Genomic DNA, 22202 nt, shown 5'->3' with positions numbered 1-22202 from the left:
GTAACGTTTCGGCTGCGTAAAAACCGCAAAGCATGGAGGGAGTCTCACCGCTTCACTTTCTGCGGCAGCAAACAGGATCGGAGAAGTGAAATAACGCTGGCTTCCCCGCACCGCCTCCCTCCCGGCTGCTCTTGCCCCGCTCCTGCCCCAACGAAGGCCGAAGGCCGTGACAAGTCAGGAGAAGAGGGAGGACAATTTCTGTATCCAAGGGTCCTCACCCCTTCCCCGAGCTGTGACGGGCTTTCCCTCTTTAGCCGGGAGCCACGTCGTGACCTCTCCAGCTCCGAGGGAGTGAAAAGGAGGGCGGAATCTGAGCTGGGGAACAACCGCCCCAGGGAGGGACCTGGGGGAGGTGAAGAGGGCAGCGAAGCCGGTCTCCGGAGACGAGATCTCCAACCCCGGGACCCGAGGCAACTGTGAACAGTTCCCGAGGTGCAGATGGGCGCGCGGGAGGGTGGGGGTGGGAGTGAGAGTGCCGAGGACCCTTTGGAGTTAAGGGTCTGGAGGCAAGTTGCAAAGGCTCTTTTGGGTCCGCTGCTGCTCTGCGTGCGGGGCTCCGCGCCCTCCCTCACTTGCGTGGGTCCAGCTCCAGGATTCCCCAGCTGTGCCTTTGTGTGTGGGGGGGTGATGGTGGTGGCGGGGGGGGGGGGACCTGGGGTGCAGACGTGGGTGCCCACTCATCATTTCAAAGAAGACAGCCTTATTCTGCTGATTAGTTCGCACGACTCTCCAATGGTTCACTGTGCCTCTCCTTATTAAGGGGGTAACCAGGCTCGGAGGGGAAGCCAGGCCAGAGTTCGAGGCTTCCCCCCCCATTCCGGGTCCCCCGGCAGCGTGCGCTCGGGAGCCTGGGCTCCAGCGCGCGGAGCAAGAATTCCACGTGCGGCGGCCACGAGGTTCCGTGGTTCCGGGGCCAAGTGGTCCAGGGTCCAACCACGTCACCTCTGCACGCGCGCCCCGCCCGGCGCTCGGGTCCGGGGGTTCCTGCGCCTCCCCCGGGAGCGCGCGGGCTGGGGGCGGGGCCTCTTTGTTGTTGTTTCTCTGGGCCCCGCCCACAAGGGGGGCGCGGACCACGCGGCCAGAGGACCCGCCTCCCCTCCCCCTCCCCGCCCAGCTCGCCGCCTCTTTGTATCCTACATCCGGGTTTCCCCGCTGGCTGGTCTCCGCGGCCGCGGCTCAGGAGCCATTTTGGACGCAGTTCAGCTCCCCTCCCCCCACCCCTCCCCCCGTTCATGGCCCCTCCGGACTCGGCCCCTGCGCCCGGGGCCCGGGCCCAGCCCCGCCACGCCATGCCCGAGCCCGGCGCCCCCCGGCCCGCGCCCCGCCGCCGTCCCCCGGCCCCCGCGTCGCCCCGGAGTCCGGGCCGCAGCCTGTGCCGCCCGCAGCGGCCCTGAGCCCGGCCCCGCCGCCCGGCTCTCGGAGCCCTCACGCTGCCCGGGACGAAGGCGTAGGAAGCGCGCGGGGAACGAGACCGCAGGAGGGAGCGGGAAGGAGAGCGCGGCCGCCGCCGGGCCCCGTGCGCCCTGGGAGCGCCGCGCGGCCCTGCCCGTGGGCTCCGGGTGTCCGCGGGGCGGCGCCGCGGAACATGACGGCGCCCTGGGCGGCCCTCGCCCTCCTCTGGGGATCGCTGTGCGCGGGTAAGAACGGGCGCGGCGTGGGGGGCGCGGGGAGGGCGCGCGGGGCCGGCGCGCGGTGTTTACCAACAAAGGGCGGGCCGCGGCCTCCTCCGCGCCACCTGCACCAGCTCGCACCTCCCCGGGCGGGGACTCGGGGCGCGCCGGGCGCCCCGCTAGCTGATGTTGGGGGGACCGTGTTATCTGTGCGGCGGTTCGCGGAGGCGACCCCACGGTGGGGGCCGGGACCCGGAGTCCCAGGGTCGGGGTTCGGGCTACGCGGGCGCAGGGAACCCCGGGAGAGGAAAACCAGTGTGGGCAGGGCGCCAAGCGGGGCGGGCAGATCTGATCCGGGGGTTGCGGGGTTGTGGGTGCAGCAGCGGCTGTGGGAAGGGCTACTAGGCGTAGCGAAGGAGTTGCTGTGCACAGCTCGGAGTCCTCTGCACCCCATCCCACCGGAGTCTCGGGTTCCGCGCAAGGCGGCCCTCTGGCACCGGCTCCCACCTGCGCGAGGTGCAGCCACCCCGCGGGACCGCTTTGTTTTGGGCGCCTGGGAGCGGAGGGGAGGTGGGGCGCGAAGGAAAACCAACAGGTCCCCGTTCCTTCTGGCCTCGAGGAAGCACGTGGCGGGGGTGGATGGCCCGCGCGGCTAGTTTGACTTGCGCGCGCATGGTTGAGAGTGTGCGGGTTCTGTTGGGGAAGCGATTTGTCCCCTACGGCCAGAGCACCGGGTTCCCTCCTTTAGCGCTGCTGGGGCCCGCCCGAGCGGGGTGTGCGCGCGGGGACCGGCCCCGCGCTCGGGTTGGCTCAGGGTCGCCCTGGAGGAGCCGTGCACTGAAGCTCCAGGGGGGAGCTCGGGCCGTCCGGCGGCTGATGGGCCGCTGCCGGGGCGCCGGCCCCGCGCGCCTTTGTTCCCAGCCCCCATTACGCATGCAGCGCGGGCCCCTCGCCGCCGAGGTGGCCGCAGCGCGGAGTCTGGGAAACCCGCGGAGGGCGGGGCCGGGCGTGCAGGGGCGGGGCTGGGAACCCCGCGCGGCTGCGTGGGTGGGGATACGGGATCCCCATCCCACCCTCCCTCCCTCTGTCTCTTTTGGCGATGTTGCTTGACGTAGCTGTCTACATCAAAGCAAGCGAGTTCTCTTTGCGGGGCTTGGTGCTTCGTAGCCTGAGTGTAGACCAGAGGATAGAGACCTCATTGGTACCCGGGCACTCTCTTTTTAAAAAAATATATATTTTATTGATTTTTTACAGAGAGGAAGGGAGAGGAATAGAGAGTTAGAAACATCGATGAGAGAGAAACTTCGATCAGCTGCCTCCTGCATACCTCCTACTGGGGATGTGCCCGCAACCAAGGTACATGCCCTTGACCGGAATCGAACCTGGGACCCTTCAGTCCGCCGGCCAACGCTCTATCCACTGAGCCAAACCGGTGAGGGCCAGGGCACTCTTGCAGGGAGTCTCATGGCTCTTTTGGAGCAGTTTCCTGTGTGGTAGAAGCGAAGTGTTGTTGAATGTGTCTCCCTCTCTGTCCCTGATCCCTTTTAAGTGCTGCTCTGAGATGCTTTTTCCCAAGAAAAGGGAGGTTTTGGCCTGTAGAGGGGAGGGTGGCAGCCAGCCGACTTAATAGGCATGCACAGCTCACCTGTCTAGCTCTAGAATCTTCCTGGACATCCCTGGGATCTGTCTCCTAAATCGTCTCAGGGTGGTCTCACCGGTCCTCACCCTCCTCACAGGTTAGGCAGGGCAGGGTGGGTCCTATCCTCCCCCACCCAACACTGTATTTCCCTCCTCTTCCCTCTGGGTCTCCCACCTGGCGTGGGCAGCGCCCTGCAAGGTGGGGCAGCTGGAGTTAGACGGAAAAACAACCACCTGTGTTCCTGCCCTGGGAGGAAGGTGGGGGTCACTGGGTTTTTCTTGCGGTCACACCTACCCGTCCTGTCCTCCCTCTGGTGGCCACTGTCCTGACCTTTGAGGACCATGGGAGAGCTGCCCCCTGCCCAGGTGAACGCCACAGGAGCTCCCGGTGTCTGTCTCTGTCCGTACTGTACCTGAGGCCAGACCAGGGCCCGTGGGACCAGGTGGAGAGTGTTCTGAGTGGAATGTCAGGAGCCGCTGGCTGGGAAGGGAATCTGACTTCTGACTGTGCTATCAGGAAGTGCGGGCCTCGACTGCCCTAGTCTGCCCTCAGGTTGGCTACTCTCTGACCCAAACATGTCCATTTCCTGGGGAGAGAAGAGTGTGTGTATGTGTGTGAAGTGATGCTCGGGCCCAGGGTATTGGTAGCTGTCAAGAGCACAGACCACAGAACCTCAGGCCATTATCGCCCTCCACAGGGAAGGGTGTCCTTTGGGAGGAGGGGGTACCCTTCTCAGCTATTAGAGTGCCCATCTGCCCAGGCCCTACCTCTGTGTGCAAACAAGACCTGGAACTCCCTGGTCTCTGGTGTACTACCTTCGGGGTCTTTCTGGGCATGGAGATCCCCAGTTAGCACTGGACTTCCCCTGGCATCTCACCTACGGAATTCCGGTTCAGGGACACCCATGCAGAGGGCCCCGTGCTACCCCGTGGTCCTTTGTATCATGGGCTCCTCTGGGAATCTGATGGAGGAGGTGTAGACCCTTTCCCCAGGAAAATACAGATGTGTATGTAGGCGCGTACACACGCACCCAAACATACATGCAACTCGCTGTTTACACCGATGCCGGGAAACTTGGGCTCCCTGTGTTGAACTCTGTGAAGTCCTGGCTGCCCTGCACATACCCACTGTACCATCCTGAGGGGCAACGTGCTGTCCTTGGGGGATACTGGGCTCGTCCCCCCTTGCTGCTTCGACTTTCCCTGTTCTGGCCACTGGATCTCTGCTTTTTGTTGAGACTCTGCCCAATGTTCAGATTCCAGCCCTGGCCTTCCTCTTCCTCCTCCTCCTCCTCCTCCTCCTCTCCCTCCTCCTCCTCCTCCTCCGGGAAGCCCTCCCCTGAGTGCCAATACATTTAGCTCCCTGCCTGGGAGCTCAGGGTAGTGCAGGTCGGAACCACGGGACCTCAGATGGGAGTTAGGATCCACTTGCAGTTTCTGGCCTGTGACCATAGCCTGGGGCCTGGCGGTCTGGGGAATACCTACGCGAATGGCACTGGATAGACAGCCCTCAGGCAGGGTCCTGGCTGGGTGGGCCTCATTCTAGAACAGAGCTTCTCAGCCTTGACACTGTTGACATTTGAAGCTGATGACTCTTTGGTGTGTATGGGGAGGGGGTGCTCTCTTGTGCATTGTAGGATGTTTAGCAGCACCCTGGCCTCTACCAGTAACTGCTAGTAGCACTTCTAATCGTGGCAACTGAAACCGTCTCCAGGCAGAGGGGGTGCAAAACCACCTCAGGCTGAGAACCGCTGATCTAGAATGTCCTCACGCTTTTAAAGAGACAGTTTTGGGAGATGGGGTTCATGGCTGATGCCTCCCCCAACTCTACCCCATCCGATTCAGGCTAGGAGCTTCGTGCTTCCTCGCTAAACCTGCTCAGCGGGGGCGAGTTTGGTTGGAGATGTGGTTCTGGAGGACCGCTGGCCACCGAAGAGAATCCTGGCGTCCTTGAGTTTTCCCACAAGTAGTTCAGGTTTCAGGGAGGCGGTGGTTGTGGGTGGCCGGGCAGCCTGCCCGCCCGCACCCGCCCACCCGCCTCTGACGGTCGCCTTGAGGTTTGCACTCGTGCCTCTCCCTCCCACACGCACAGAATGTCAGGAAGGGCCTGTCGCTGGGGCCTGGGAGCCGCTGGAGCGGAGGCCGGGCGCGTGGGCCCAGAGGAGCGCCGGGGGTTGTAGCCTGCCGCTGGCATGCCCTTTCCCCCGAGCGGGCCAGCTGCGTGGCGCCCCGATGAGCCGCAGCGGCTGTGGGCCTGGAGCTCCGAGCCTGGGGACGCCAGGGCCAGGGGTCAGCCTCTCCCTAAAGGTATGGGTACAGGTCTCTCCCTGGCCTCAGGGAGTTGGAGGGCAGGGCCAGGCTTCCCTTCCTCCTCTGGACCCGGGAGGTGTGGATAGAGCTGCCCTGACAGGTGCCAGCACTGGAGGCCCTGACCCCAGGGGTTGGGGGCGCCTGTTAGATGGGCTTGGCAGCTGGCAGCCCCTGTGTGCTTTCCACTCCTCCCCGCCCTGCTCCTGGCTCTGCTGGGAAGGGCTTTCTGGGGGCTCTCCTGTGATCTCAGCGAGACACGGCTCGCTGCACTGGGAGCTGCTCAGGGACTGGGACTGGGCTCCGTGGGTGGAGGAAGCAGCGTCAGTTGCCAGGTGCTCCGCATCCCTGGGGTGGGAAGGGGTGGGCTTCCTAGTTCCATCTCTTTTGCGGTGTTTCCAAAGGAACCTGGTTGCCTTCTCAGAACTGTTTATCTTCTATTTCTTCCCTCTCACTCTCATCACCAATTCTTTGTTCCAGAATAGACACCCCTCTGCCCCGCCCCCCCTGTGTAGGGCCTCCTTTTTGGTTTGTCTTTGTCTGCCAGACTCACGGGGCATCCCAGCCTGCGTGGTGCTTGCTCCTTGAGGTCCTGGTGGTGCCACTTCTGGGGTGTTGGGGTGGGGGTGGGGGTGGGAGAGAGGAGATGCCCCTGCTTTCTGAGTCTTTGCTTTTTCAGTTTCTCAGTGATGTCTTCGTTTGAGACAATGGTGAGTGCTTGAAATCAACTGATGATTCAGGCTGGTACTGTTGGGGGTCATCCATGCCTCTCCCTGAACCAAGATTAATATCATGCTTCTCACCTTGAGCCACTTGCTTTGCCCCGGTGATTGCAGCCTTGCTCTGCACCTCTAAGTGCCTTTTCCAGACTCTCTCAGGGGCTGGCAGCCCAACCCGACCCGGGTGTTTTCATTCATGCGCACGTGATCGCTGGGAGCTGGTGTTGGGAGAAGCCTGCCCCCCTGGGCAGCTGTGTGTCCCTCCTCCCAAGGGCCCTTCCCTAGGGGCCTGGCTTGCCGCACGGTGGGTCTTCTCTCAGGCCAGTTTCTGGGCCGGAGATGAGATGTTTAGTGAGGTGAGCTCCTGCTCGGGTTTGCATACGTTCCTCTGCCCACTATTTCGGTTCTGCTCTGACAACCAAGGAGGCTAAAATTAGTTCTGGGGAAGGAAAGGGAAGGCTGGTTGGAAACCCAAGCCCTTGGCTGGGGGATGCAGGAGGCTGCTTCCCGGGTTTTGTGGCCGAGCATTGCAGGAGATGTGATCAGACCAGCTGTTGTCTGTCCGTCTAAGGAGAGGGAGGGGCCCCTGTTTGCCTCCTAGACCTGAACCAGTGAAAGCAGAAGGCTGACTGGGGAGCTGACTTTGAGTATTGATGCTGGGATGATTTTTCCTTCTGGCTTGTATGGTGGTGCGCATTGTTTTCAGGTATGAGGGCGGTGCCTTTACCTGTCCAAGTGTCATTGACAGCCCTCTTCCTCCGCCCCCACCCACTGATTCAGAGCATGCAGGAGTTCCCAGAGCCCCGGACTGGTAGCCCGGGGCGGAGAAACCCTTACTTTATGTGCTTTTTTGGGAATTTTCTTCTCACCTACATTTTGACATTCTCATCACAAACCAGGCAGACTGGGAACTGCTGGCTTCTTCGGGGTGCGAGTTAGAGGGGAGGAGGGGAGCCCTGTGGCCCAGGTCTCATAAGGAGGCCCAGCTTCTCTGTGCCCTGAAGATGTCGGGCATCAGGCTTCATCTGCTCCTGGCTTAGAGAGTAGAGCAGCAGGGAAGTTAGATGAATCGTTTTTATTTCACACCTGGTGTGGGTCCTCTGAACCCTCCACCTGAGAGTGGGTCCTGGAGCGTCACTTGGGGGGGAGAAGGAAGCCAGAGCAATGTAGTCCTGTCTTCCCTACAGTGAAAAGTGCACCCCGACCTCTCGCCCACAGCTCTCCTGGTTAGCTACCCTGGGGCGTCACCTGGAGGAGTAGAGGTCACTTGGGCCATGACTTCTCTTCCCATTGTAAGTTTTATTACTTTTTGTTTTCCAAATAATATACTTACATTTAATGGCAAGAATTTAGTTGTTACAGATAAAACTGGGTTCTCCCATCTAAGTCTCCCTCCAGAAGTGAGCCTTCTCAGGTTGTTGTACATTCTTCTAGACATCTTGTGCACCTAGAGCTGCACATTTCTCTGACATGCTATTGCCCTTTTAAAACATCTACTTGAACTGTAAAATACATACATAAGTGTATAGGCGACAGCTTCGTGCATTTTTCACAAATGGAACACATCCATGTAGTGAGTATCCAGGTCAAGAATCAGAAATTTACCAGCGGCCCCCCCCCCCCCCCCCAAGCCCTCTGCCTGTATTCCACTCTCCACCCCTCACCCCTAAGGGTAACTACTGTTCTAACAGCATAAGTTAGTTATACCTGTTTTGTTCTTTGTATGGATAGTATCTTGCAGAATGAACTGTTTTGTGTTCATCTTTTGGTTATCATGTTTGTGACTTGCATCTGTGTTGTTGCACATCATGGCTTTTTAAACTCAGAGATACGTTTTGGCAATCTTTCTGATACATACGGATCTACCTCGGTCTTTCTAAGACTTGGTATGAAATTTCAAAGTTTGGCTGTACAGACTCCATTTTATCTTGTCTCTCACTGATGGACTTTCTGATTGTGTACAGTTCATGCAGATTGTTCCTCGAGGGTAGAGGACAAGAGGAAGAATTTCTGGGTGGTAGGACATGCATATTTAAAATCGTAATAAGTGCTGAGAAATGGCTCTATGGTGTTTTTTCCCCGAGGCTACCCAGGTGGTGGCAGTGGGGTGAGGTGGCAGGTGGCCCTCTGCAGTCAGTAACCTGTGAGCACCCTCCCCTGCAGCAACTAGATCACGGAGGTAGGAAATAGCCCACTCTGTGGAGGGTGCTTGGACAGGGGGTGTTCCCTTCCACTGGCTAGCGTCTGCGGAGAGCCAGGGGGCCTGGTCCCTGTGTCTGAGTCTCCTGGTGGCTGTGCTGACAGAGCCAGGGGAACGAGGGGATGGGAGGTGGGGGCAGTGGACTAGCAGGATCTGGGGTTGCTTGTGTGGTGCCTGTGTGCGCTCACTCGCTGGGCTCCGTGCTGCTTCCACCCTCCAGAGAGACGGAGCCGCTTGCTAAAGGTTGCTGAGGAGTTGAGGGTCATAGGGCATTAGTGGTGACCCTAGTGAAGATCCGGAGTTCACATGTGGTGATCACCGTGGGAGGGGGTGTGGGAGAAACCTGTAGGAGAATTAGTTTAGTCTCCTGAGAAGAAGGGGCCCTGGCGAGCTTCATTTCCTGGCGGAGAGTGTCTGCCTTGTTCCCTTGCACAGCCTTCTGCCACGGTTTGACGGAAGAAGTAGGGCAGACTATTTGAGATGACTTGCTCTTCAAGGCGCTTGCTTTCCTAGCCTCCTTCTTCAGCGTGCTGTCTGCTGTTTCACGAGTTGTACTGCGATTCCTGTGTGAGCCCGCTGGTCAGGCCCCGCTTGTGGGTGTAGGTGACACCGGATGTGAGGTACTGTTTCTAGGACAGGTGACGTGGCCGTCAGCTTTCCCACGCTGTCCAGGTGGTGTGCACGGTCTGTGTGTCAGTCTGCTAGGACGGCCGAAACAGAGTATTTATTTTCTTACAGTCCTGGAGGCTGGACGCCCAAAACCAAGGTGCTGGCAGGGTTGGTTTCCGATGAGGCCTTTCTCCTTGGCGTGCAGGTAGCGGCTGTCTTGTTTTCTCTCACATGGCCTCTTCTCTGTCTACATACACTCCTGGTGCCCCTTCCGCTTATAAGGGCACCAGTTCTGTTGTATTACCGCCCCACCCTTGTGACCTTATTTGACTTAATTGATTCCTTAAAGGCCTGTCTCCCAATATGTTACATTGGAGGTTAGGGATTTAACCTATGAGTTTTGAGGGGTGGGGGGTGTACATAACAGTCTGAAATAGTAAAGTTGGTTGAAAGTGAATTCTGTTTTCTTCTTGAGTTGCATTTTGGAATGGGAATTGCATTTTTCATGACTCTGCCCTGGGGTCTGTGTTCTTAACACTTTCCATGGGCAGTCTTATCTTTACCGGTGATCTCAGTGGCCATGTGTGTGTAGATCTATCTCGTTGGGTATAATGTGATCCCGAAGATATGTCTGAAAGCTGGGTAAAGGCAAACATGGAGACTTCCTCTCTGACAGTCAGAAACAGCTCTTTCTGAAGGCATCTGGAAAAGCTGGTCAGATTCAGGAGACGTCTCTGGTTGAAAGCCTTGTAGAGCTAAGAAGCTAGCCAAGACCTAGCAGGCCAGGGTCTGTGGGAAGAGAGGCCCAGGGTGGTGTCTGACATTTGAGTCTGTATTCAGTCCTTCCTGTGGGCAACTGAGAGGCTGAGAACTGCATTTGATAGCCTTATGGGGCTAAGAAGACAGGAATTAGAGTTATAAACAGAGAGTGGGTATAGTGCCCACTATACCTTCTTCTGGGTTCACACTGCAAAGACATAGGGGTGAGGGGGAGCCAGAAGAAGACAAACTCTGAAGTTAGATTAAGATGTTATAGAATTTAGGTGCCCTTAGCTGCTTTCCAGAAGCACATAGAGCATCATTCAAGGAATATAACATCATTCTAGGCTTCAGATTATTTCTATAAACAATTTTGCACATATAATGACTAGCTGGTCATCCTATATAATAAAACCCTAATATTGCAAATGGACCAAATGGCGGAATGACTGGTCTCTATGATATGCACTGACCACCAGGGGCAGACACTCAATGCAGGAGCTGCCCCCTGGTGGTCAGTGTGCTCCCACAGGGGGAGGGCCGCTCAGCCAGAGGCCGAGCTCACAGCTGGTGTTTGCAGCGGAGGTGGTGGGAGCCTCTCTTGTCCCTGCTGCAAGCAGGTGGTAAGGAGCGAGGGGTACCAGACTGCGAGAGGGATATCTGACTGCCAGCTTAGGCCTGATCCCCTAAGCCGGCAGGTAGACATCCCCCGAGGGGTCCCAGACTGTGAGAGGGTGCAGGCCAGGCTGAGGGACTCCCCAACCCCCAGTGCACAAATGTGCACCGGGCCTCTAGTTTTAAATAAATAGCCAGCAGGCACTTCGTGGTTGAAGCAGACCTGGATGAGCTCCCAATGGAGTTAACATGCACATCTTTACTCGGGTTGTGGGGAAGATGGTGACGATGCCACTGTGTGGATTGAAGTAGTGGAGTCAGGAACACAGGCATTGGGTGGCTCCTCCGGGCACCAGCAAACTGCAGGGCTGCGTTCCGATGGGGCAGGGCAGGGAGCCTAAGGCAGGAGCCCCCGGGAAGGCAGCCTGGCCACTGTCTGTGGGGGGTTGGCTGCCTGTCCTGTCTGGGCAGACCTGGAGCTGGACAGTGAGGAGACCATGGGCTGCCTGAGTCCTTGCTTGGCCACCTCTCAGGCATGGTGGCTTCTGGGAGGGTGCACCTTGGCTGGTGGATGTGGTGCTGGGTCCATCCTTTCTCACCTGCGTGGGTGGGGCTGGAACCCTGCTCTCTGGGGGGGCCTCCAGGAGCCAAGGGTAGAGTGCAGCGGCCCATGGGCGGCTGGGTTCCACAGTTCCTCGGGGAGGTGTCGCCTGGGTGGACACACCCCAAGCCTGGAGCTCATAGAACCCCAGGGGGCACATGACCATTTCAGCTTCAAACCTTCCCACCAAGGCTCTGTCTTGATCGCCCCTCCCTTCTCCATCTGTCCTTCGCTCTTCCCTGTCCTCAGTGCCCTTTGAGTCCTTCACAGCGGGATCCTGGTAGGATTTCTCCCGTTTCTCCCCTGCACATAGTGGGTGCAGCCAAGGCCTCCTGGACTGGGGACACAGACCTCCCAGCGCTTTCCCTCGCCTGTCGGAGCTGGTCCATTGAGGTCTTGCTCCCCTACAGGCTGTTCAGAGTGGGAGCTGCGTGTGTTCTGGTGGTTTGTTTGCTTGTGTTTTTTGGAGGTGCTGTGTGTCAGGGAGTGGCGAGTCCCCGTCTGCCTGGACTAGGGCTTGGTGAGCGTGGGGGCTTCTTTCCCCAGCGTGTAGGCCCCTGGGAACATAGGGACTGCCTGTTGGGGACAGTGCCACTTGTATACCTGGTTCCTTTGGAGGCCAGCGGTTGGGATACAGTGAGCCCCTTCCTTGCCCGCGTGCGTGGGGAGCATGTGCCTCCCGTCGGGGTCAGCAAGTATAAGGGGGCACCACAGGCACCCCTGTCCCGGGAGCACAGCTTCCTCTCCTGCAGGATGGGTGGGTGAGCTGGAGGTCGGGGAGCCTCCTGTGCATGGGTGCCCTGGCTCCGTGAGTGGGGGCTGTGTCTATTAAAAGCAGAGGCGGCCTTGTGGTTGGAGTGTTGCCAGAGGCTATAAATAGCTGTGTGTGTGCAGAAGCAGAGCTTGCCAGGGAGGAGGGAGGCAAGGGGAGGCCCCTGGGTCTCCAGCTGGCAGCAGAGCCTGGGCGTGGTGTGGGCGGGGCCTGGGTCTGCCATCAGGTCCCCCTTGGGCTCTGAATGCCAAGCTCTTGCAGGCGTGGGTGTGCACACTTTCCGCTTGGTGGGCTGGGGGCCCTGGGGTGGGGGGAGTTCATGTTGTGAGGGGTTTTCCTGGGCAGCAGGGGCGGGTATGGCTCTAATATGCCAGCTAACACGCCCGTGCCGGGCATTGTCCTGACCACTCTGAAAGTGCACGAACTCATCTCTTGGAGCCGAGCTAGAAGTATGTGCTGTTAGCACTCCCTTTTCACGAGCAGGAGCTGGGTGGTTTGGTAACTTGCCCAGAGTCACACCGCTCAGAAGCATCAGAGCCAGGATTTGACCGAAGACTAACAGCTCATGGTTGCATTTCTTGGCCACGTTTAGGCGGGTCTGGTCAGAGGGGGGTTTGGTGGCATCCCACATCTGTGTGTCCTCCCCCTGGGGCTGGAGATTTGGGGTTCCCAGCCCCGTGCGCTTGGGTCCTGCCCACGGTAGTGGCCAGTGGGGGTCCCCGCCCGATCCGGGGCCTGGGAGAGGGGCTGGGCCACTCGCGGTATCTGTGGGCCTCCCTTGTTCTGGCTCCTAGCCTTGCACAGGGGGGCTTGTTGCTTGTTGTCAGAGTGGAGATGGAAACTCCCCAGAGGACTCGAGAGTTTGGGCAGCAGGCCACCCCTTCTGTTGTCCCCTCCCTTTGAAACCCTGCCCTAGCCAGGAACTAACTTTGTCTTTCTGTCCATTCCTTGGTCCTTCTATCCGTCCATCCCTCGTGTCCAGAACTGGTCCTAGCACTCAAGACAGCCAAGGCTTCTGCCTACATCAACTTCGCAGTCTCACGGGGAAGCCTGACATTTAAAAAGCAGTTGTCGAGCACATTCGTAATATTCTCCTTATATGAGCCTTCATGATGTGACTTCCCCCTGGGGATTAGCTTTGGTTACATCATTTTTGCTCTCTTTGAATGTCTGAAATACTCCTTCAGACAACAGCAGTCCAGGGTGATAAGCTGGATTTTGGAGGAAGCATGAGGGCATGTGGCGGCAGCGTTGACCTGGTCTCCGGGGAGAGGGGAGAGTGGGGGGCATCTTGCAGCCAGAGGTGGTCGCTTGCACTAACTCAGCCCAGGAGCCCAGAAGGTCAAGGCCTGGTCGTGTGGTGACTGCGGTGAGGAGCAGGTGGGCAGTGCCCAGCTTCCCTGTCTGCTCACGAGTCTCAGTCCCTGGGGACCCCTACGGAATTGCTGCTGGGAGTGCAGTGGGCCCCCAGGCTGGGGGAGGAGGCCCCGTGCCCTCTGGACTGGGGGGGCTTTGCATAGCCCGGCCCCCAGATGCTGTAACTGGTGGGTAAGGGTCTGTGTGCATTGTGGGAGCCAACCTGGGTCCTGGCCCTGGCGTGCTCCCTCAGCCTGTGGTCCTCCGCCCACCCTGCTCCCTCAGGTTCTCCCCTCAGACCTCAGGTCCCTTCAGCTGGACGCAGGGCCTGGCTGGGCAGAGGGGGGGGGGGCGGGGGGGGGCACCAGTGTGCACCCTGTAGAGCCCCTTTGTGGGCCCTGTGGACCAGGCTGGGTCCCAGCTGCCTGGGGGTCAGGAACCCACTCTTCTTACTTGTGTCTGAGTCTAGGCCCCATGGATTCAGGGCGTTTGCACCCCGCCTCCCCCCCCCAATGAGGTCTTCTGTTGCTGTTCCAGCCAGCCTTTCAGGCTGACTAATGGTGAGGCAGGGGGTGCCGTGGATTGCTCCTCCCGCCTTCCTGGGGCTGTAGGGGAGTCCAGCAGGGGTGGTGGCAGGTCACCAGCTCGCAGTAGGAAGGTGGAGAGGCTAGGAGGGAGCTTGGTGCCGGTGGTAGGCAGTGAGGTTGTAAGGGCTGAGGTTTAAGGGTGCCCCTTAAAGAGACAATGGCAGGGCGCTCCCCACCGGAGGCCCGGGAGCATTTCAGCATAGGCATGGGGCGGGGGGGGGGGGGGGGGGGGGGGGGGGGGGGCGGGGTTAGACCTGGGAGCCAGCCTCCTTTGGCCTCTCCTCCTCCTTCCTGCCACAGGGCTGTCGGGGGTGGGGCCGATCTGGGGGCTGGGACTGGGGTTGTTTGGAGGGGATGGGTGAGAAGGATGGATTTGGTGAGTTCGAGGCCACGTTTGAAGGAGCAATTGAGGATCCAAGTTCCGGCCTGGATGGCACTTGAGCAGGGGGCGCAGGAGCGGGTGGGCAGGGGGCTGTGGGGGATACGCCAGCAGAGTCTCCCTGGGGGACTGTGGCGAGCGTGGGTTGAGTCAGAGACAGCAGCAGCCGGGGCTGAGGTCTATAACAGGACCAGCTGAGACGGGATGATCGAAAACGTGGATTTGCCCCAGTTCCAGTTGGATAGGTCTGGGCTGAACCCCCAACCCCCGCCTGCACACGCAGTGCTGCTGATGTGCACGAGGCTTTGAGGGCCCCTCTAGTCATAGCTGCTGTAGGGGAGCAGCCCCCACCCAGGAGCCTCAGACGTCGGCGGAGCCCCCTTGGTTGCATCTGGCCGTCAGTCTGGGTGTCTGTTTCTCCGAGCTGTGTTGTTAGGTGTGTGGCCGCCTCCCTCTTGATTGGGCCAGGGGGCCGTTGCAGGAGGGAATGGGATGGTGGAGGCGGGTGCTGGCTGGCACATTAAACTAATCGGTGTCGAATGGGTGGGTGGCGTGGGGCTTGGCACCCACCCCCAGCCTCCCTCAGGGTGGCCTGGGTCCAGGACAGGGAGCAGAGGCGGGCGGAGCGCTCAGCAGGTCTCCCCCTCGGGGTGCCACGCAGGCTCCGGGCGCAGCGAGGCCGAGACGCGCGAGTGCATCTACTACAACGCCAACTGGGAGCTGGAGCGCACCAACCAGAGCGGCCTGGAGCGCTGCGAGGGCGAGCAGGACAAGCGGCTGCACTGCTACGCCTCCTGGCGCAACAGCTCGGGCACCATCGAGCTCGTCAAGAAGGGCTGCTGGCTGGACGACTTCAACTGCTACGACAGGTACCCCGGAGCTGCCCTCCCCGGCCACCCCCTCTCAGCTCCGCCGGAGCCGCCTGCCGGTACCTGCCCGCTGACCGCACGGGTCTCAGGGTGTCTGTGAGACCGAGCCTGGCATTTAGGGCCGGAGGGGAAGGACAAGGGCTCTCGAGAGCTGGGACACGCAGGGGTGCTGCGGGGTCCCGGCCCCGAGGAGCTCTGAGTGAGTGTCCACCCTGCTGCCCCTCCCAGGACTGTCGGTCCCACTTGCCGGGAGGTGGGTGTACGCTGTCCCCCTGGGGGTTCCCCGTGAGGCCCTCTGTCGGTGGGGCGGGGTTTTGGCTGGGCCTCAGCTGAGGGGTGTGTGGGAAACTGTGCCCCCAGGCAGGAGTGTGTGGCCACCGAGGAGAACCCCCAGGTGTACTTCTGCTGCTGTGAAGGCAACTTCTGCAACGAGCGCTTCACCCACCTGCCCGAGGCTGGGGGCCCGGAAGGTGAGGGCCGAGGGAGAAGCAGGCTCGGGCCGCTCCTTGGCCCGGGAGGAGCGCTCGGCTCCCGAGTTGGGTGGGGCGTGGCTGCAGGCCTCTCTGGCCCTAGAGGTGCGGGGGCGGGCGGGCTGTGTGACACAGGGCTCCGTGTGTCCCCCAGTCACGTACGAGCCACCCCCGACAGCCCCCACCCTGCTCACGGTGCTGGCCTACTCCCTGCTGCCCATCGGGGGCCTCTCCCTCATCGTCCTGCTGGCCTTCTGGATGTACCGGCACCGCAAAGCCCCCTACGGCCACGTGGACATCCACGAGGTGAGGCGCGGGCTCGGGGCAGGGCAGGGTCGAGGTGGCGAGGCCAGGACGGACGCTTTAAGCCCTGATCTCCCCCAGGACCCTGGACCTCCACCCCCATCCCCTCTGGTGGGCCTCAAGCCCCTGCAGCTGCTGGAGATCAAGGCTCGGGGGCGCTTTGGCTGTGTGTGGAAGGCACAGCTCATGAACGACTTCGTGGCTGTCAAGATCTTCCCACTCCAGGTGAGCATTGGAGTGGCTCCAGGCCGTCCAGCTGTGCTGTGGCCTGAGCTCTCCTGTCCCCGGGCAGTGCAGGCCCCTTGTAGGTGGGGGTGAGAGAGAAGTGGGCCCCCTTGGGCATGGTGACATTCACTGTGCGGCTAGGTAGGGCTCTGCAGAGCCACTCTGGTTTTCAGGGCTTTGTTTTGGACATCAGGTTCTGCTTAGAGATCCTGGACACCAGGCTCCCCAAGCAGTTTCCTGAGACCCTTAGCAAAGCCAGCCCAGCCGTGTCTCTCCTGTGTGGGGTGATACGGGGCCACTCGGTCCCCTCTCTGGTCCTCAGTGCGCCCGCTTGTGAATCAGGTGCTGAGCCTTAGTGACCTCAGGGATCACGCCTGGCCTCTGCTCCTGGGCCCGGCTCAGTGCAGGTCTCTGCCTGCCTCCCTTCAGGTGCTGAGGCTGGGGGCGTGGGGAACGGGGTGAGGGCGGTGGCTGCAGGGGGGTTCAGCCGTGTCCCTGCCTCAGGACAAGCAGTCGTGGCAGAGCGAGCGGGAGATCTTCAGCACGCCCGGCATGAAGCACGAGAACCTGCTGCAGTTCATCGCCGCCGAGAAGCGCGGCTCCAACCTGGAGGTGGAGCTGTGGCTCATCACGGCCTTCCACGACAAGGTGAGCCAATGAGCCGTGGCCCGTGGAGGTGGACGCCCGGGCTAGGTGAGCTCGACCACGGCCCCTCCCCCGCCGGCCTTCCACAGGGAGGGACCCTGCCATAGGTATGGACACGAGTGCCTACAATAAGAAGCCCTAACTCTGGGATACAGTCTTACAACTGAGAGTAGTGGATTCATAATTAACACCTCTGAACCCTCCTCCCCCACCTCTACTGGCCTCAGATATCTTCTGCATCAACTCCAGCCTCCCAGGGGGTGACCCCAGCCTTCGGTCCCCTGAGACAGCCGCCCAGGGCTGGGCTGGTCCTGCCCTGTCCCCAGCACCTGTCCCCACGTTCTGTGTGTCTCCTGTAGGGCTCCCTCACGGATTACCTCAAGGGGAACATCATCACGTGGAACGAACTGTGTCACGTGGCAGAGACCATGTCCAGAGGCCTGTCGTACCTCCACGAGGACGTGCCCTGGTGCCGTGGAGAGGGCCACAAGCCGTCTATCGCCCACAGGTACCTGGGTTAGCAGCGGACCCCCCTGGGCTCGGCCTGGAGCTGCAGAGAAGGTTGGAGGGCGAGAACAGGGCCTGGGGCGGGAGGGGGCGTTGTGTGTGTCCTCACCTTCAGAAACACGCCTGGCCACTCTGTGGTGTGTCAGAAGTGACTGGGCACAAAGACCAGGGCCCACCTGCTGCCGCTGCTGCCTGCCGGCCACCCCTGCTCCGGGCCTGGCCTGGCCTGGCCTCCAAGCCGGGTTCCTGGTGCCCTCCAGTGGCCACATGAGGAAATGCCGACTCCACTATGGAGAGTTGGCTCAGAAGTTGTGTTTTTGGTTCCAGTCTGTACGGTTAAAACACTTCCGTGTATGTGGCTTATGTCTGTTGATATTTGCTGTATTAAAGCACCCACATCCCACCAGCTGTCAGAGTGATGACATCACATGTACGTAGTCTCTGGGAAACTACTCTTGAGAGAATGAGCTTAAGAAAGCCAAATAATAGATTGCTGTGAGCATAGTTTTGTCCTTGCAGATCCCCCGGAACAGTCTCAGGGACCCTCTGGGAGCCGCTGTGTTCGCTCCTCATCTTAGTGGGGGGTGCCTGGCAGCCAGTGCCCCAAACACTTAGAAGTACCCGCCCGTTTTACCCTCCGTGCCGCCGGGAGGTGGCTTTTCTCAGCCCCGGCTCACAGAGGAGGGAGCAGCAGTACAGAGAAGCCGAGTAGCTTAGCTGTATCTGGTTTAGTGCGGTTCTGTGGCTATGAGGGGGGGAATGCGAGGGCCCCTAATGGTACTAACAGTAATGTCATAAAAGGTTGACTGTATGAAATTGCCATTTTTGTAGGTCAAAAACGGTTGAATGTCGACTCTTCCATATGGTTCAACCTAACAGTAGTGCCTAGTAAGTGTGCCAGGGGCGTCCCCGAGCATGTGTGCTTGATACCCCTCAGTGTAGTCCTCACACCAAGGCTGAGACAGGCACTGGGGAGATTGAGGACCGGAAGTAGCTGCCAGTGGCAGGTGGGCTGAGCGCGCACACCAGCACCCTGCTCCGCGCCTGCCTCTGTGGCGGGCACGGGCCCCTCGGGCCTGGACGGCAGCCCATGCAGGCTCAGCTTCTGTGCTCACTCCCATCCTAAGCACTATAGACCCCTCTCAGGAAACACGAATCCAGGTCAGGGTGCCACCCTCAACTCCCTGCGAATGCAGGCCTGACCTCTGACACGGGACTGGGATGGAGTTGGCCTGGCCACTGAGGGCAGGTGTCGCTCTGACAGTTCCGGGGGAAGTGCAATCAGGGATGCTCGTGCCAGCGTAGGGGGGATGTCCTAAAACCGCCCGCCTGCAGCTTTGTGGAACTCCGCCCTGGTGCCGACCCTGCTCCCAGCCAGGGGGGCGGCCTGCTCCGGGGTCTCTGGCGGCTGTAGGGCAGGGCACTGGCTCCGGAGCCTTGAGAGCCAGGATGGGAACCCAGGAGCAGGTAGGCTGGACCGGGTGCTCACCTTCATCTCAGCCCACTTGTCTCCCCAGGGACTTTAAAAGCAAGAATGTCCTGCTGAAGAGTGACCTCACGGCCGTGCTGGCTGACTTCGGCCTGGCCGTTCGGTTTGAGCCGGGGAAACCTCCCGGGGACACCCATGGGCAGGTAACGGACTCGGGGTGTGAGAGGGGGTGGTATTGCCCTGTGGTGCTCAGCTGGCAAGGCGCAGGAGCCAGGGTGGCTGCGTGAGCCCAGAGCGCCCCCAGACCCCCGAGAACAGGCTCTCATGCACCGCTAGGGGGAGCATGGCCTGGGCGTCGGCGAGGGAGCCGGGCCTGGCAGCTGAGACGCGCTGAGGATTCCTGGTGGGGGTTTTGGCCGCTTGTCCTTGTCGCCTCGGTTTTACTCTCTCTTTTTCTTTTTAGTTATAATTATTAAGAAGATAACACAGGAATAAATATACTAAAAACCCCAACCCAACAACCTAGAACAAATAAGTAAAAAATTAAATCATCCTAAAACAGTCCCTGTTTATTTACACACACACACACACACACACACACGCACACACACACACACTTTGGTTCTAGAGAAATCATGTGCTCCCCCCCCGCCCCCCGCCCGTTAATATTTTTAAGTATTGTCCTCCCCCTTTTGTTGTTGGTGTTAATCTCAATGAAACACACATCTGTGTGGCCCGCATGGTGTTGATGGGGCGGAGGCGGCAGTTCCAGGTTACCTTCCTGCCGTCTCGGGCGTGTGACGTGTTAAGTGATCACCGCAGTACAGTTTACACCGGGACCTTTCGTGACCCTCTCGGGAATGTGGCGCACCGTGCCTGGCCGTCACTGTCGGCGCCGGCTCTGAATTCTGCCGCCGGGGCCCATCCCGTGCACGAGGGACGTAGCTCCCTGTCCGGTTGTGAGAGCATCGCGTGTGGCTGGCGCCTGCTGACCCTCCCCGTCCCGTGTAGGTGGGCACGCGGCGGTACATGGCCCCCGAGGTGCTCGAGGGCGCCATCAACTTCCAGCGAGACGCCTTCCTGCGCATCGACATGTATGCCATGGGGCTGGTGCTGTGGGAGCTCGTCTCCCGCTGCAAGGCCGCCGACGGTGAGTGCGCCGGCCCCAGCGTCCTGTGGGTGGGTGGGCGGGCGGGGAGCCGCGGGGCTGGGGTGACCCGCCCGGCTCGTTGGCACCCCCAGGACCGGTGGACGAGTACATGCTGCCCTTTGAGGAAGAGATCGGCCAGCACCCCTCGCTGGAGGAGCTGCAGGAGGTGGTCGTGCACAAGAAGATGCGGCCCGCCATTAAGGACCACTGGCTGAAGCATCCGGTGAGGGCCTGGGTGGCAGGAACCTGAGGCCAAGGGGGCATGGGGCAGAGAGAGAGGGTGCCTCAGGCAGCAGGACAGCCCCCCTCCTCTGCCAGGCCAGAGGCCCCTTAGTGCCTTTCCCCTCCCGCCAGGGGAGCATTAGGTTCCGTGCCCTGCAGGGAGGCGGCTCTGGTTTGCTGGGGCAGAACCCAGGTTGCCCGTCTGGGTCAGCTGTGCCGTGGAGCCTGCTGGCCCTGAGCCTGCCCAGCTGGGTTTGAGTCCTGGATTTGCCCAGGAGTGGCTGGGCGACTTCGGGCCAATTGCTTTATTTCTCTGAACCTCCGTCTCCTCAGGGTAGTAATAGATTTAATGAGTTGTCATTAGAAATCTCTTGGCAGGACACCTGCATTGTATAAGCATTGAATATGGGTTTGCTCTGGTTAAATATTCTTTGTTTCCTGCTGTCATCATTTTCTGGGCATGGGCTGAGCTGCGTGGCATCTGGGCTTCTCCATTCTGGGCACAAAGACTCCAGCTGTGTAAACCATCTCCTCTCTTGGCAGGATACTTGCCTTCCCACTGAGCCCCATCCCCCTAACCACTCCAGGGTTAATTCAGAAAAAGGACAGGCTTGGGATCACTGGGGCTAGCACTCGACCACCCACACCATCCGGGGTCAAGCTGCCGAGGCCACGCTGCTCCCTGGAACCCAGGGCTGCAAGTGGGGAAGGGGGAGGCCGGGCCGGAGCCTGCCTCTGCCTCAGACTTTCTCAGTCTCCCAAGGCAGAGGTGCTGGGGCAGCCGGTCCCAGTCCTTGGCGAGGAGTCCAAGGTCCAGCGAGGTCGCGGTGTGGCCAAGCAGGCCAGAGAGCTCCCGGATGTGGGCATTCTGTCCATAGTCTGCCTTTCCCAGCTCCGCACAGTTGGGTCCCGCACAGGGTGTCATACCACCACGTCCTCGAACTCTGGGGAGCGGCCCCAGGGGCTGCGGGGTGTGGGGTGGGACCGTGCCCTCTGGTCTCCACTGTGACCTCCGCTTTTTGGGCCCTTGCATGACTTGGACTTCCCGTAAGATTTTGTCTGAACGTCACTGTGTCTGCCCCAGGAGGGTCCTGGTCCCCCCCTTCCTACATTGAGGTTCAGGGGACCTTCCTGTGCGGGAGGCCGTGGGCTCAGGAGGGTGCCTCCTGCTGATGGGCAGCTTCTGGGGTTGGGATGCCCGTGGGCTCTGCCTGACCCTGGGCAACATCACCGAGCTGGCTGTCCCCCAGGCGTGTCCTCCCCGCGGGGCACTGACAGGGCTGTTTCCCTCTCCCCCACCTCGGTGCAGGGCCTGGCCCAGCTCTGTGTGACCATCGAGGAGTGCTGGGACCACGACGCGGAGGCTCGCCTGTCCGCGGGCTGCGTGGAGGAGCGGGTGTCCCTGATCCGGAGGTCGGTCAATGGCACTACCTCGGACTGTCTGGTCTCCCTGGTGACCTCCGTCACCAACGTGGACCTGCCCCCGAAGGAGTCGAGCATCTAAGCCCAGGACCCGAGAGCTCGATGGATCTGAAGAGGAAAGGAAAGAAGAGAAGTGTTTTGTTCCGGAAGTCCCACACCACCAACAAACACATAAAATGCAGCTGCTATTTTACCTTGACTTTTTATTATTATAATTATTATAATTATTATTATTAATGTTATTTTTGGGATCGGATCAGTTCTACCAGCACATTGCTCTACTGTATCGCCAACAGCGGCCGCGCCGGCCGGCCGCGCCGAGGTGCTGAGCTGTGAGTGCGGAGCCAGCGCCGAGCCTCGGAGCCTCGGCCACCCCTGGTCCTCGGGGTTCGTTTCTCCCACCTTCTCTTTGTTCGTCGTCTCAGCACCTGTGACACAAAGAAGCCCATCTCCTGGGAGTCTTAGGAAACTTAATGCTGCAAACTCTTCGGAGAGGAACCTTTGAAGACTGTTACATCAGAACACACCTTCCTCCAGAGGAGTCCCTCCCTCCCTCCCTCCCTCCCTCCCTTTTAGTGTGTTTTTTCTCCTTTTTAGACAGCGAGTTTAAGAAACAGCAGATGTGTCTTTCACGGATTAACGGGTGTCGTCCTGACCGAGGCCAAGCTGGGAGGAGGAGGAGGAGGAGGAGGAGGAGGATGGGTGGGCGAGTTGGAGGGGGCGGCGCGGTGGGGGACGGTCTGGAACAAGCTACACTGGACACGGCACATCCGGAGCAACACCCTCTGCCGTGAGGCTACTTCTCAGG

At 60.2% G+C, this 22202-nt stretch overlaps 1 protein-coding gene across 2 annotated transcripts; it reads left to right on the top strand.

Annotated features, from left to right (window-relative positions):
* The first annotated feature begins 1491 nt into the window (after positions 1-1491).
* On the top strand, positions 1492-22061 carry ACVR2B (activin A receptor type 2B). Of its 2 annotated transcripts, XM_070391054.1 has the most exons (11): positions 1492-1637; positions 14814-15021; positions 15382-15491; positions 15646-15797; positions 15876-16019; positions 16524-16667; positions 17024-17172; positions 18689-18803; positions 19612-19750; positions 19843-19973; positions 21282-22061. In XM_070391054.1, the coding sequence occupies exons 1-11, from the start codon at positions 1586-1588 to the stop codon at positions 21474-21476; spliced, it is 1539 nt and encodes a 512-aa protein (XP_070247155.1). In that variant the 5' UTR covers positions 1492-1585; the 3' UTR covers positions 21477-22061. The 2 variants fall into 2 exon arrangements, with proteins under 2 accessions (XP_070247155.1, XP_070247154.1); XM_070391053.1 differs by having other exon boundaries at positions 15646-16019.
* The last annotated feature ends 141 nt before the right edge of the window (positions 22062-22202 follow it).

The sequence above is a fragment of the Myotis yumanensis genome, unplaced genomic scaffold, assembly GCF_028538775.1.
Source record: "Myotis yumanensis isolate MYYU_CA2020_CCGP unplaced genomic scaffold, mMyoYum1.0.hap1 SCAF_14, whole genome shotgun sequence".
Taxonomy (NCBI): domain Eukaryota; kingdom Metazoa; phylum Chordata; class Mammalia; order Chiroptera; family Vespertilionidae; genus Myotis; species Myotis yumanensis.
Note: the sequence above shows the minus strand (reverse complement) of the source record. Positions and strands in the feature narration are given on the sequence as shown.